General features: G+C 37.1%; 1 protein-coding gene across 1 annotated transcript in view; it reads left to right on the forward strand.

The window, feature by feature from the left end:
* NAA15 (N-alpha-acetyltransferase 15, NatA auxiliary subunit) overlaps positions 1 to 16,347 on the forward strand; it is an 86,255-nt gene that overhangs the window by 51,553 nt on the left and 18,355 nt on the right. The window contains exons 11-15 of the mRNA XM_006144627.3: positions 1,554 to 1,723; positions 3,277 to 3,429; positions 3,961 to 4,089; positions 5,140 to 5,353; positions 12,259 to 12,452. Coding sequence (XP_006144689.1) covers positions 1,554 to 1,723; positions 3,277 to 3,429; positions 3,961 to 4,089; positions 5,140 to 5,353; positions 12,259 to 12,452 — 860 coding nt within the window. The remainder of the gene's footprint in view (positions 1 to 1,553; positions 1,724 to 3,276; positions 3,430 to 3,960; positions 4,090 to 5,139; positions 5,354 to 12,258; positions 12,453 to 16,347) is intronic.

The following is a 16,347-nucleotide window of genomic DNA, read 5'->3' on the forward strand; positions in this document are numbered from 1 at the left end:
TTTTTTTTTTTTTTTTTTTTTTTTTTTTTTCTTTTTTAAACATAGAGGGGTGAGCAAGATTATTACATTCTTTTTTTTTTTATTATCTTAAAGAAATTTCCCTTCATCTATTATATGCTTACCCAATATTTCAGTTTGTATAGAGAAAGTGTATGTGTTTTTCTCCCTTAAGTAGACTTTTTGGTTTTTCAGTGTTTTCAAAAATAATAAATTGGTTCAGTATCCAAAGAGCATTCTTCAAAGATGGCATATGCTTTTAAAAAAAAAAACATATTATTATGAATTCATGGATTTAAACATATTTGAAGTTTCAAATCTCAATTGACTCTATCCTTCACATACCATGGTAGTAGATGATAGCTTCTTTGCTGTTTAGTATGACAGGGTGTTCCCCTTTATCTTCTGTGCTGCCACTACAGATCTTGAATCAGCTGTTTTCCAAGGAGCTGTAATGAGAAAGTTCCTGTAATGAGAAAGCCCAGTATGGGACCTGGGGTGCTCAATGCTTTTGGGTTGGTCATTGTGTCTAGGTCTCAGATTAATCTTAATAGTACTTTTGAAAAGGCGTTACCATGGTTTCATTGGTTAATCATCATGATATTCCTTTGATTATCAGCATATTCCTACATATTTTACAAATGTGGAGGAGGTTCAATGACATGCCCAAGAATATGCAGCACTTTTGTTGCAGATCTATCTGATCGGGAGTTGGTGAGTTCCACTCCTATTGTTTGTCCACTGAGCCATCTTGCTTTTACTAGGAAAAAATGAGCAATCCATTGCTTTCAAGGCAAATAACAGTTCTCAGATTTTAGGGATTTGATTAAAAAAGAATTTTTTAATGTGTAGGTTGTATATTTAACTTACACATTTTCTTGTGAGCATATTAAAATTATGAATTAAAATATAGCATTTTTTTCCTTGTATCATTTGTTGGGAATAGTTTTTATTCCATCTAAATTATGCATCTTTGCGTATCATCAGCATAATATTAAAATCTATTAATAATATTATCACCAAAATTAAAAATTGCCACATCTAGGTATATTTATATGCCGTCTAGTAAATAGGCTAGAACCATAGTTAAGCAGTCAGGGTATATTGTTTTTTGTTTTTGTTTGTTTGTTTCAGCCTCACATTAATGGAAACTTTCTTTTTTTTTTTTTTTCTTTTTGTTTAACCGTCATAAAGAACATCAGATCAATGCGCTCATAGTTCTAATTCAGTTTGTGTCCTCTCCCACCCCTTTCAGTTTTCTTTTTAGATAATTAGTTTTATCTTTGATTTAAAAAAAAAATTATCTGCCATATTTATTATGCAAATATATAAAGTTCTTACTATATACAAGACATTGTGCTATGACCATAAACAAAAAAAAAATGGTCCCACCAAAGATATTACAGATTTAATGGTTGTTTTATAGCTGGATACATAAATAAAACACTTTCATTAGTAATAAATATAGGGACCATTTTGAGGGGGTACTTTCTTAAAATATATAATGCCTAATCTTGGCTTCTTCCCTCTCCCCTCCCCCCTCTTGCTTTTTAAAGATGATGGAAAAGAAGAACCACCAACCACATTACTTTGGGTTCAGTACTACTTGGCACAACATTATGACAAAATTGGTCAGCCATCTATTGCTCTGGAGTATATAAATACCACTGTTGAAAGTACACCTACGTTGATAGAACTCTTTCTTGTGAAAGCTAAAATCTATAAGGTAAAAATCTTTTCCCCTTTTTTCTTATAAGTTAATGAGACTTGTCACATATTTTTAAAAATATTTTATAGATTCTAAATATAAGACAAAATGTCCCATTTGATGATGACTCAAAAAATATGAAATGACAAGTGTGGTGTTTTTCTTAGTCTGATTACTTTTGGACACATCATGGTTGTGCTAATTTGATCTTTCAGTTATACACTTCCGCATGCGTGCATGCACACACACACACACACACACACACACACACACAAACACAGTTATTTATATATATCTTGTCATATTCAACCATTAGACCACAGTGGTTTCTGTAAGAGTAGAGGTAATCCAAAGGTAATTATATGTGCTGTGAAGTGTGTGTTTCTATTAACATTTGGTATGATTGTGTGGGTGGCTGGTAATGTTAATGAAATGAAACTGAAGATTCTACTGGGAATTTTATATATTATCTCATTCAGCTCCTCGACTCTTGTACCTTTTTTGTTAATTTTGTTATATGTTCTAGCATTACCTTAAAGTTGGATCTTTCCTGTCTTATTACACATAAAATTTAGTAATTAAAGGTCTTGAAGGAATGATTATAAGTCAGTAATTTACTTTGCAAGAAAATAAGTAATTTTTTTTTAAAGAGAGATTTTTGCTATAGGGCACATAGACTTGCCAGAGAAACAGAGACAGAGAAAAATCACTCCCCCAGGAGGGATACCAAAATCAGAATCCCTTCTCCTCCATTCTCCTTTTGGGATTTTGGTCATGCACACAGACCTGCCCAGTTTGAATTTCAAGCAGCCAGGTCTGGCACTTGAACCACAAAAGCATTTGTTAAAGCCAGATTATTCTCATCATCTTTGTGACTTTGCCAAATGGATTAGTTAGGAGAGTTAGAATGAGAATCATCAGGCAGTGACTACTAATGATCCTAATCAGTTTCCACAGTTCTATTGGAGTATAAATTTGGTCATCCATTTTGCCTCTTATGACTTCATTGAATTATGTTCTTTTGACTTAAAAAAATTTGTTTCACCAGAGAGTGCATGTGTTCACTAGGGAGAGAGAGAGAGAAGAATTTCCCTAATGGAATTTGGTCCTGTTGTGATTCCTTCTCAATTTCTTCATCCTGTTGGGATTTTGGGCATGCATGCACACACATGCACCCAACACATTTTTCATGCCTCTGGGAATAGGATTCAAGCTGTGGATGACTATGTGAAGTCCAGCTAACTTAACCACTAGACCACAGGGCTAACCCTTAACAATAATTTTTGAGTATTTACTATGTGCTAACCACTGATAAAGGCAATAGTGATGTAACAGTAAGATAAAACCATTCTGACAAGTACTGTCACAGAGCCTGCGTTGTAGATGTTCAGAAACTTAATGACAGTGTCAGGAGTGAATACTTGTTTCTGCATTGATTAACATCCTGAGTCAGAGAAATACCTTCTCTCTCAATTGTTTTTATTTTTTTAATTAGTATTGATAGGTAGTGAATTACCTACACAGAAGAATTAGCGTACTTACTGGTTTATTTTGGTTTTGTACCTTGTAAGCATGCTGGTAATATTAAAGAAGCTGCAAGATGGATGGATGAGGCCCAGGCCTTGGACACAGCAGACAGATTTATCAACTCCAAGTGTGCAAAGTACATGCTAAAAGCCAATCTGATTAAAGAAGCTGAAGAAATGTGCTCAAAGTTTACAAGGGTTCGTATAGCTTGTTTTCTTATTAACAGGACATGAGCCAATTTGTATTTGTATATACATTGCTCATTTTTTAAAGTTTGTTTTTAATATCAACCTTGTCCATGTTTAATTAAATCCCCATTATCAGAAAAAAGTCAGTTATCACTATAAAACATTTTATCTCGAGTGGTGGTACAATAGATTTTTAAAGTCTGGGTTTTTTTTTTTTTTTATGTTCAGATGAATTTTTTAGGGACTAAGGGAGCTGTTAATACCTTCTGTGTGCTAGTAGTGTTCTTCTCTTACATTAGTTCCTACCCCCAATTATCTAAATCTTTTTATTTAATTATTTGCAAAAGTACATAAGATTTTGAGTGATTAGGAAGAGTTTTAGTTTCTCTCCTGTTAAATATTCTTAGTCTAAGAGTGGTTTGAAAATAGAAAATTGTGCTGAAAAAAATAACATCAGTTGACCATCTTTTCCTGTTTAAATCTTGTGGTGGATTGATGTATTTGGTAAGAAATGATCTTGAATATGTGATTTTCATATAGGAAGGAACATCAGCGGTAGAGAATTTGAATGAAATGCAATGCATGTGGTTCCAGACAGAGTGTGCCCAGGCTTATAAAGCAATGAATAAATTTGGTGAAGCACTTAAGAAATGTCATGAGATAGAGAGAGTAAGTACCTAATATGAGTTTCACATTATACTCCATCTTGAAGATTTTGGATAAATCTTGAATTTTTTTCTTCTTCTCACTATTGGTGACTTTGGTCGCTATTTGCTCTTTCTAGTTTTTCTAATAGAAGTATTTTAGACTATATTTTTGGCCAACCACTGTATTATCTACTTTTTCTATAAGAATTATTTTTAGAAACTTAAGTGGAAATTTTTCTTTCTTGGCTGTATTTTTATTAATTTTCTAACTTTTCTTTCACATTGCTACTATTGCTTCCCTAATTCATAGCTCATTAAGTAATCCTAGAAGCCTTTATTGTGCACATTGGTGATGCCAGACACCTTAATAAGATAGAAGCTTTGAATACTTTTCACTGTTTCTGAAGCCTATGTAATTCCTCATATTCTGATGAAAAATCACTGTTTTCTTGATGTAGTTCATGTTTGAGTCTTTTTTATCACTAGTAGTTGGCTTTCATTCTTTGAGTTTTTCATAGATAAACAATTTATATAATTAATTTGACATTTGTAATGTCAAACTTAGTTGAAATGTGAATGGTGGTAGCTGCTCGACTTAGTAATTGATTTTTCTCTCACATAACAGCTTCATGTTACATAGGGTTCAGATTTGTGTCCTCAAAAAATAACTAAATATTACATTTTATAATCCTGTGCAAATTACTCTAAGTATAAAAACTTTATGTTTATCTTGTGGACCTACTACACTGCACTGTGATGTACAGTAATAAGTTGTGTTTGATTTGTTATACTAGTGTTCTTGAAATACAATTATGGAAGATATATTCTGGAAGCAGTGTGCTTCCCTTTTATTTAGCAAATAATTTAGTGTCTGTTGTATGCCATATCTTATGCTAGGTGATGGCCAACTATATTTGTTTATTTGATATGCAAAGTATTTCTGCTGAATGTTTGTAATTTTTAATATGTTTTTGTTTTACTATTTTTTATGACAAACAATTCTAAAGCTTTGATTTTATATTTTTCTTAGACATTGCTATATTTCAGTATAATAATGAAAAGATTTTATTAGCATTTTATAGAAATCACTGATGACCAGTTTGACTTTCATACATACTGTATGAGGAAGATCACCCTTAGATCATATGTGGACTTATTAAAACTAGAAGATGTACTTCGACAGCATCCATTTTACTTCAAGGCAGCAAGAATTGCTATAGAGATCTATTTGAAACTTCATGACAACCCTCTTACAGATGAGAATAAAGAACATGAAGCTGATACAGGTATGATATTCAGAGGTTACTTATTTGCACTGATATCTTTACGTTTTTAAATACTGATTTTTCCTGAGCTTTTTTTTCATTGAACATTTTGTGGGACGATGTTATATAAGGCTAGAAAATGATTGTTTTGTGAATTTCTCTAATCAACAAAAGAAAAATACTCAGTACTTTGATATTTTCAAAGTAAGTTGGGCTGGCCCTGTAGTGTAGTGGTTAAACCCTGACCATAGGGATCTGGATCCCACAAGGCCTACTAAGGTTTGAATCCTGGCCCAGTGGCTTAAAAACATAATTGGGTGCATATACATGCATGCCTAGAATCCTGATGAGATGGAAAAATGGAGGAAAAAGGATTGTAGTGTGATCACGCCCTGTTGGAGTCTGTTCACTCATTCTGTGTCTCTGATGAGTGTTCCCCCCTGTAGCAATTTTTTATTTGTAACTGATAATTACTATTTAAGAAATTTGACTTTGGGGCAGGCAGGTGCTGTAGTGGTTAGGGCACTGGACTGCATGTGACTTAAATACAGTTCAACTGTAAGCAACTCATGCTGGGTGCCTGTGTGTGCATGCCCAAATCCTGAGAGAAGAATGAAGGAAAAGGGATTGTGTCATGGCCATCCTCTCTGGGGAATGATTTCTCACTTTTTCTCTCTCTGTCTCTGTCTCTCCAGTGAGCACATATGCCCTATAGCAAAAATCTCTCTCAAAAAAAAAAGAGAAGTTTGCATTTCATGAGTTTTGTATTTACTGTGTGATCTACCTCACACTATAAAGTGCTGGCTACTTTATAGGACTATATATTGCTAATTATATAATTAGTGTTAGAACCCTATATTAGTGTTGGCTATTAGTATTACTTGCTATCCCTTTCTTTAATAACAGTTTATAATTAACCTAATAAAAGATGAATATTGTGTGAACATTAAAAGCAAAAGTCAGCTAGGAATTAAGCTAGGATTATTACGTAGTGGTTTATTATTTGACCCATTTTTAACATGCCATTTTTATAGTAGGGTTTCTTAATGCCTAGGGAGAATGTTCTGGGAAAGAATCTCAGAATGAAATGGATTTCATCTGTAGAAGAACATAAAATAATTTTATGTCAAAATATTTTGTGACTTACTCATGGCGAAAATGTCATAGGAGTTGGAGCATACAATGTGTGTCGGGTATTTTTTTCTTTAGTCCTGAGTTTATTCATTCTTCTTTGAGAATATCATTACTTTCTGTATCCTTCCTCTGCCAAAGAGATTTTGAGTCCTGTTTTCAATTTATTTATTTATTTTTTATTACCTAAGGACTGTTTAGAACTGTCTCTTTTAAAAAACAAATTTTATTTTATTTAACTGTAATTATTTACTTATTTTAATTTGACCAGAGAGAGAGAGAGGAAAAGTAAGAAGGCAAGCTGCCAGGTCCAGGACTCAAACTGCAGTCAGTCATGTGGGAGTCCAGCACCCTTAACCACCATGCCACCTGCCGGCCCCAAGTTTAGAACTTTCTGTTCAAACTCTTACACAGATTTTGTCTGAATCCATTTCTCCCTGTTGGTGCTGTTTCATTTTGGACGAAAATGCCAATAAGGAGAAAATCTTGACAATTTACAGTTGAAGATGAGAGCTATGGATCTCTGGTTTCTTTCATTTTTCTTCATTTCTCTCTCCCTCCCCCTCTTCAGATTATGTGAAAGAACTTTAGAAAGTTGATAGAGATACATATAATGAGAAAACTATGCTTGGATTTCAATATTTTTTCACCAAGTCCTAGACCTGGCAACTTGAAACTCAACATTGGGTGTGTGTTTACATGCTCAGCATCCTGAGAGGAGAAGGGATTGTGGTGCAGCTGCCCCCCGGGGATGATTTCTTTCTTCTTCTCCCTCTGCCTCTCCACTGAGCACACACACTGACACACTGTGTATCCAAAAAAAAAAAGGAAAAAGAAACCTAAAAAAAAAAGAGATATAGTACCTACACACCCAGTATAAATGTTGTGGTAAGCATTAGATGGTTACTGTGGATGTTTTTTGGAGACACACAGGAGTTTTTAGTTAATATCAGTTCTCAAGTCCAGTGGGGCACAGTGTTACAGTTCTTGATAAGGACTCAAGACATAGGAGTAATCTTCTATGACTTATAGTCCTGCCCTCTGGATTTTTGGTTCCAACTAGCTCTCTTTTGAAAGTTAGGAGTTGTTTGCAACAGTAGTTTTTAAAATTTACCTTCCTTCAAGTAAAGTTTTTAGGATTCTAAAGTCCTCTTTTCATTTTATATTGTCTGTTCCTTTTGGTCCTAATTTACTTTGTTTCTGCCCATAGAATTCTTTTTAAATCATTATGGGTCTTTGGTGAATCTTACTGGAGTACATTTATATTGTGAGCTTCTGCTTAGGAGGGAATACCTTTACAGTTTTAGAAGCTTTTTTTTCGGAGAGGTTTTTGCTATAGGGCGCGTGCGCTCGCCAGACAGAGAGACAGAAAGCGAGAAATCACCCCCCAGGGGGAATGGCCATACCACAATCCCTTCTCCTCCATTCTCCTCTTGGGATTTTGGGCACGCACGCACAGGCATCTGGCGTGAGTTCTAAGTCACTGGGTCTGGGACGCGAACTGTGGTCGACTAAATGGGAATCCAGCGACATAGCCATCACACTAGCTGCTGGTCCCAACAGTTTTAGAAGCTTTATGGTTTGAGAGAATTTGTGAGTTATACCCTGAGTATTTTTAATTAGTTAGTTATTTTTAGAGAGTTGGCTTTTTGGCTATAGGGCACATGTGTTCACCAGAGAGACAGACAGACAGACCAACAGACAGAAAGTGAGAACCCCCCTCAGGGGGGATGGTTATACTATATAATCCCTTCTCTTCTATTTTCCTCTCGGGATCTTGGGCACACATGCACATAACCCCCAGCGTGAGTTTTAAGCTGCTGGGTCTGAGAATTGAACCATGGTTGACTACATGGGAGTCCAGCAATGTAACCATTACACCATCTGCTGGTCCCTATTATTATTACTTTTAATTTGACCAGAGAGAGACAGAGGAAGGAAAGTGAGAAAGCAAACTGCGAAGTCCAGGACTCAAATTGCATTTGGCCATGTGGGAGTCTAGTGCCTTGACTAACATGCCACCTGCTGGCCCCATACCCCTTGAATTTTTTTTTTTTTTTTTTTTTTTTTTTGAGAGAGGTTTTTTTTTTAAGGCGTGTTGACTCTCCAGAAAGACAGAGATAGACAGAAAGCGAGAAATCACCCCACTAGGGGTGTGGCCATGCCGCAGTCCCTTCTCCATTCTTCTCTCGGGATCATGGGCATGCATGCACACATGCCCGGTGTGAGTTTAAGCCACCGGGCCCGAGACTTGAACCATGGTCGACTACATGGGAGTCCAGCGACATATCCATTACATCAACTGCTGGTCCTGATGCCCTTTGAATTTTTAAAATCCTTGTGTGTGGGAGTGGGAGTAGCAGGTGGCATGAAGTCGACCATGTGGGATCTAGCTGCCTTAACCTCCATGCCACCTTCTAGCCCAATAATGAGATTTTTGTAAAGGAAAACCCTTTTCTTTCCCTCCTGACATGTTTTCCTAAAAATGCCCTGGATTTGATCTTTGCTTAGTAGCCATTTCTGGAGAGACTGAATTATTATTTTTTTTTTAACCAAAAAAGTCTCTGCTTCTTTCTTCTGTTTATTTCCTCATGCATTTTACTGTAAGCAGCCAAAAGAATTAGGTGCCACCTTCAGTGCTTTGCCTGGAAATCACTTTAGCTTGATACCTAGTTTATTCAATAACATTTTATATCCTGAACTTTGTGTCGCTTTATCACTAACGTATTCCTCACTTCACTTTAAACCCTCACCTGCAGTGTCCTTAAAGTCCAGATTTCTATTAAATTTAACTATCTAAGGCTCTTCAGACTTTCACTAACCTTCCTTCAAAGTCTGTCTACCTATTGCCACTCACAGGTTCCAACATTACTCCCACATTTTTGGCTTTTATTATGGCAGCATCCCACTTCCAAGTCACAAAACCTACATTGATTATGCAAAGGAAACTACTCAAAAACTTAGCAGCTTTTTTTTTTATTCTTTTTTTTTTTTTTTGGAGAGGTTTTATTCGCTATAGGGTGCGTGCACTCGCCAGACAGACAGAGAGACAGAAAGCGAGAAATCACCCCCCAGGGGGGATGGTCACGCCACAATCCCTTCTCCTCCATTCTTCTCTCGGGATCTTGGGCACGCACGCATACATGCCCGGCATGAGTTTTAAGCCACCGGGTCCGGGACGTGAACCGCAGTCGACTACGTGGGAGTCCAGCGACATAGCCATTACGCTAACTGCTGGTTCCCAAAAACTTAGCAGCTTTAAATAACAGACATTTATTATGTTACTGTGGGCCAGGATTCAAGTTACTTAGCTATGAGATTCTGAGAACACGGTTTCTCTCAGGAGATTGCAATCAAGATGTCACACAGAGCATCTGAACAGTCACTTTGGACTGGAGAATCTGCTTCCAAAAAGTTTATCATGGCCAGAACCCTCAATTCTAAGCCACATGACTCTTCTCGTAATGTTAGTTGAATATTTTTTACAATATGGGTTCTGGCTTCCTCCAAGTGATCCAAGAAAAAGAGAAATCCATAATGCTTTTTTGTTCTAGTCTTGAATACCTTTGTTTCTACAGTATTCTCTGTCTTATAAGTGAGTCGCTTAGTCCACATTTTAAGGAGTAGAGTAATAGATTTTTAAGTTTATTATTTCTTTCATGAGATACACACACACTTACACACCTACCTTTGCCGGGTTTCACAATACTGTGATCCTGCCACCAGCTTCTCAGCCAGCCAGGATTGCAGGGGCAAATTCAGGTTGACCCAAGAATCCAGACCTGGCCCTCCCACATGGCTTCAGTATTGAGCACCAGTGCTCTGCCACCTGCACCACCACAACTGGGCCAGCTCTGTCTCTTGAGGGGAAGAATTTGTAGGCTTATTTTGAATTACCACAATGATGGTGTATTTTGGAATGATTTTCTTTTTCTAGTTTGCTATAGGGTGCTTGTGCTAATCAGGGTGGAGTGGGAATGAGATGAGAAATAATCCCCACTGGCCATTCCCTTGCAGTCCCTTCTCTTGGGCTTTGTTGTATACTCACCCAACATGGTTTTCAAGCCACCGGGTCCAGAACTCAAATTTCGTACAGCCGTGTGAAATCCAGCTGCCTTAAACTCCACACCACCTGCTGACCCTCATTTCTTAAAATTGAGAAATGTTATTCAAATAAATATTGACTGAGCATATAAGTTTTAAATGTGTAGCTTGAAATTTGAACAATATTTTCACTTTATAATAACATTTGTTAATGATTTTCAATTTATTTTTGAGACATTGTTTATATGTCTAGGAATACTGTTAAATTCAATACTATATTTTGAATTTAGTGTTTATTTATTCATTCTGTCAACAAATACTTGAGTGTTTTCTTTATGTTTTGGCATACTGAGGCCCTGAGAATAGAGAATTAATGAGTAAGGCAAGGACTTTTCCATCAGTGTAGTCTGAAAGAAAGGCAGCTATATGAGTAAATATTATGATAAGAAAAATTTATCTATCATATATTGGGGCTGGAAGGTGGCATGGTAGTTAAGGTGCTGGCTTCCTACATGGGTGACCAAGGTTTGAGTCCCAGTCCTGGCAACTTGCTTTCTTACTCCCCACCTCTCTGTTTTGTTTCTCTATGGTCAAATTGAAGAATAATAATAAATAAAATCAATTATACTTTTAAAAAATTTGTCAGATGTGTGACAGCATAGAGAATAAGCTTTGGCCTTGTTAGAGAAGGTATAACTAAAGATAAAGTCCAAAGCCTTAAATATATGCAAAAGCTCTTTATATTCATAGAATTGCAAGTAGTTTAATATTGCTGAGGGAGGTCAGCAGGTGGCGTGGTGGTTGAGGATGCTGGACTCCCACATGGTCACCCATGGTTCGAGCCCTGGACCTGGCGGCTTGCTTTCTCACTTTCCCTTTCTCTCTCTCGCTCTGTTCCTCTCTGATCAAATTAAAATAAATACATCAATAAATAAAGTTTTTAAAAAAATCTTAAAAAGGTATTTAAGAAATATTGCTGAAGAAACATGAATTCCTTGTCATAGTTGCATATTTACATGCATACCCCATCTGGCTTCAAATTTTTCTGAAGAGTTTACATTTTTTGCTATCTAATGTAGAACCATTAACAAATCTTAAGTATGGACCAGCTAGTGGTAGTGTGGTGGTTAAAGTGGCTGGATTGCACATGGCCAAGTGCACAATTCGAGTCTGGACCTGGCAACTTGAAGAACACGCCGGGTACATGTACATGCATGCCCAAATTCACAGAAGGAGAAATGAAGTTGTGTCATGACCATCCTCCATGGGGACTAAATTTTCACCCCATTCCTTTCTCTTTTTCTCCAGAGTGCACATGTCCCCCAAAAAAGAGCTAGGTACATATACACAAATTTATATGTATAGCATGTGGGATTTTTTAAAAAAGAAATTTCATGGGAACCAGCAGTTAGCGTAATGGCTATGTCGCTGGACTCCCACATAGTCGACCACGGTTCGCGTCCCGGACCCGGTGGCTTAAAACTCATGCTGGGTGCGTGTGTGCCCAAGATCCTGAGAGGAGAATGGAGGAGAAGGGATTGCGGCGTGGCCATCCCCCCTGGGGGGCGATTTCTCTCTTTCTGTCTCTCTGTCTCTCTCTGTCTGTCTGGCGAGCGCACGCACCCTATAGCAAAAACCTCTCAAAAAAAAAGAAAGAAAGAAATTTCATCTGGGAATATTAAAGAGTGGCAGCTAATCACTAATTGGGTTAAATCCTTTTGATTCCATTAATTAACACTTACTGCCTACAGCAAACATGTCTGACAAAGAGCTGAAGAAACTCCGGAACAAACAAAGAAGAGCTCAAAAGAAAGCCCAGATAGAAGAAGAGAAAAAAAATGCAGAGAAAGAAAAGCAGCAGAGAAATCAGAAAAAGAAGAAGGATGATGATGATGAGGAAATTGGAGGCCCAAAAGAAGAACTTATCCCTGAGAAACTGGCCAAGGTACTTAATGGTGTTCAACACAACTGAGTGGATGTCATGACCAGCTATTGTCGTTTTTATACTGTCTTACTAAACCAATGTGATTATAGATTGTACCACCAACAATATTTTTAATTTTTGTTCTTCTTTAATACTTTGTTTTTTTTATTGTATTTTATGTTTAAAACATGAAATAATAATTCTGGTCCAGAATCTATTAATAGTGTGCTATAGTGGTAAAAGTTTTCGCTTTTGATTCCTTTTGATCTGGGTCCTGATGTCATATTTTAGACTTTGCATGCCCATAGACACTTTGTCTAACCTCTGATAGTTTTCTCATCTATAAAAATAAAGCATCTGGTGTGCGTTAGAAGTGGTACACGGAACTTTTTAGATTAAGTTGAATTGAGAACTTATGAGCTAAAAGCTGTATGCATATGTATCTCTCACTTACCTCTGTTATCAGTTTATAATGTTTATTTACTGACCTTGCACTACTGACCTTGAATTTGAACCTAATATCTTAAAAGTTTCTAAATATTTTTCCCAAGCCAGAATTTGACCTGCCGTTTTTAGCTATGCTCTGAAACCAAGTTCCAGCCAGCCACTCCTTGGTATCCACAGGACTGTATCCCACAGATACCCAAAACCTCAAGTCCCTTGTTTGAAAATTGTGTAGTATTTGTATATAAGTTACGCACATATTCCTGTATACTTTAAGTCTTTTCTAAATTGCTGATAATGCCCAATATAATGTAAATATTATGTAAACAGTTCTTACACTGTATTTTTAAACATTGTGGTTTTTTCATTGCTGTACATATTATTTTTATTCTTTAAAAATAATTTTGATCTGCAGTTGGTGGAATTTGGATGCAGATCCTGTGGATATAGAAAGTTGACTGTTGTCACATGAATAGTTTTGACTAATAATATACCTATGTACTTTTCTTTGAACTTGGACATCTTCCTATTATATGTGGAAATAATTGCATAATTTATTACCTTAAAGCAGTGTAGTAAGCACATTGCCCTAGACTTTAATTTTAGCCTCACTAGTATCTAAAACAAATTTTGATTGAGTAGTAATTAAGGAAAATTATAGTGGCAGATAGAATTGGAGAATTTTTTTGAATGACATCAGAATAGGTGTCATCTTGTAAATACAATAATACTGTTGTACAAAATATAGAAAAACCTTGATTGGTTTTGTACTGACTTTTTTTTTTTTTTTGGAGAGGTTTTGCTATAGGGTGCATGCGTGCGCTTGCCAGAAAGACGGAGAAAGAGAGACAGAAAGCTATAAGTCACCCTCCATAGGGAATGGCCATGCCACAATCCCTTTTCCTCCATTCTCCTCTTGGGATCTTGGGCATGCATGCACACGTGCCCAGCATGAGTTTAAGCCACCGAATCTGGGACTCAAACCACAGTCAACTACATGGGAGTCCAGCAACATAGCCATTATGCCAACTGCCGGTCCCTATATTGACAATTTTAATAAATAATTATATTATCTGCTAGGAACAAAAATACCTGTTGGGCATTTATTTGCAGAATACACAGGGAAGCAAGAAAGCACAGAAAACTGACCTTTCAGACCTCATAGAGAATTGCATTCTGCCAGGATTATAACATCAACCTTAGAGGCCTTCCAGGGTTATGCCTCAGTTTGCTTAATTCCACTGCCCTTTTTTTCTTTTTAGAATTATTTATTTAATTTTAGTTATTCATTTACTTATTTTAATTTGACCAGAGAGAGACACACACAAAGAGTGAGTGAAAGTGAGGAAGCAAGCCACCAGGTTCAGGACTTAAACTGTAGTTGGCCATGTGGGAGTGTATAGTGCTTTAACCACCATGCCACCTGTTGGTCCCTATTTCCACTGCTTTTACCACTGTCATTGACTGTCTGCCCCCATCTTGTGCTCTCTCTCTCTCTCTCTTTTCTAAATAATTACTTTAACTTTATTTATTTATTTATTTAAATTTGATCAGAGGAAGGTGGGAGGGAGAGCAAGCTGCCAGGACTGGGAACTGATCCATTGTTGGCCATGTGGGAGTCCAGCACCCTTAACCACCATGCTGCCTGCTGGCCCCATCCCCCCCATCTCTCTTTTCTGGTTGCCTTTTTCCCGTTATCCCATTACTTAGTGTCTTTTTTCTTTTAATTCTTCATGTCTTCATAAAGAGAGGATCTGTTTGGATTGTTAACTGCTGTCCAATAAAGAGTACCGCTACAGAAGAGAATTTTTGTAACAGGCCCCCTTATAGGCTGGTTAGGTTTTTCTTCTGTCCAGGGGCTAATAATGAGTACCTTTGTGCCAGATGTCAAGCTGTAGTCTGATTGTTGATAGCAAGTGTTGCAGAGTCTCAAAAGAAAATAATGCCTACAGAAGATGCTTCTGACTGCTTTGAGTAGAAGGAGCTCAGTGAGTGGCATACCTTTTCATGGACTGCTCCTCAATCCATACTAGTCTTTCTATTAGGCACACAAGCCCCTTTTCTTCCTGGGCTGACTTTCTCCCAGTTGCCCCTATGTAATAGTATCCATAATTACCTGTCCTCCAGTGTGGTAGCAGTGCCAGGGTATACCAAGTCATCATAACTAGAGTAGCATTGTGGACTGTTTTAAAAGCTGCCTGCTGGGCCAGTGGGTGGGTTGGTAGCTGTGGTGCTGAATCCCACTTGGCCAACTCAGCAGTTCTAGTCCTGGACTTGACAGCTTGAAAAACATGCCGGGCAAGTGTGTATGTCCAAAATCTCAAGAGAAGAATGGGGGAGAAAGGATTGTGGCATGGCCATTCTTATGGAGGATCATTCCTCACTTGCTTTCCCTCTTTCTCTCTAGCGAGTGCATGTACCTGCATGTACCCTGTGGCCAAAAAAAAAAAAAAGACTGCATGCCAAGTTCAGATCTATAGTCTTTAGTGGTTTCTTTTTTTCTTTTTCTTTTTTTTAAAAATTTTTTTAAAAAATTTATTCATTCATTTATTTTAATTGGACCAGAGAGAGAGATAAGTGAGAAAGCAAGCCACCAGGTCCGGGACTCAAACCATGGTCGGCCATGTGGGAGTGTCCAGCACCTTAACCACAACGCCACTTGCTGGTCTCCTGTAGTGATTTATTTGAATATTCCTGTATTTCAGCTTTCTTCCATGTGGTAAATGACAAATTTAGTGTGACCAGCACAGGATAACATATGTAAAATAAAAGCATTAAATTAGCAGGAATTCCAGTTAAGGAGAAAAGAAAAATGGGAAGAGGTTTAGTTAGTGAGTTTAATACTCAGTTGACTGAGTATAAATCTGCGTTCTTAAACTTTTTGTTACTAGGCTAGGAGCACTGAGAAATGCACTCCTATATGATGTATCTTAGCATGGGGTTAGATTTTTACTTTTTTAGTTTTAAAAGTTGCATATGATTAAAACTGCCCCTGCAAATATCTTAAACTGCCTGTTACGCTCCATGCGGGTTTTTTCTATATGCGTTTAACTTAGGCAGATTCAACTCTTCATGACTGGATATAACTTTTTGCTTAAAAGAAACAAGAAAGAGGCTGGTAGGTAGGGTGATATGTCTCTCTCTCTCTCTCTGGTTAAATTAAGTAAATAATAAAATAATTATTTAAAAAAGAGAGAGAAAGAAGCAAAGAAGAATGTGCACAATTCCAGCAGTTCCATCTGATACTCCTCTCAGTGAGCGTCGGCTCGTAAGGGGCTAAGAGATGGGAGGCACAGTGCCGTCTGTTTAGTCCATTCAGCCCTGGGCCCTTCTCCTAGCAGGAACACCGACTTTCTTGGCTGTGACATTGGTACTGGTTAATTAAACAATCCAAATAGATCCTCTCTTTATGAAGACTTGAATTATAAAGAAAAAAGTCATTAAGGAAAGTGATAGAATAAAGGGGAAAAAA

This window comes from Tupaia chinensis, unplaced genomic scaffold (genome assembly GCF_000334495.1).
Source record: "Tupaia chinensis unplaced genomic scaffold, TupChi_1.0 Scaffold000127_2, whole genome shotgun sequence".
Taxonomy (NCBI): domain Eukaryota; kingdom Metazoa; phylum Chordata; class Mammalia; order Scandentia; family Tupaiidae; genus Tupaia; species Tupaia belangeri.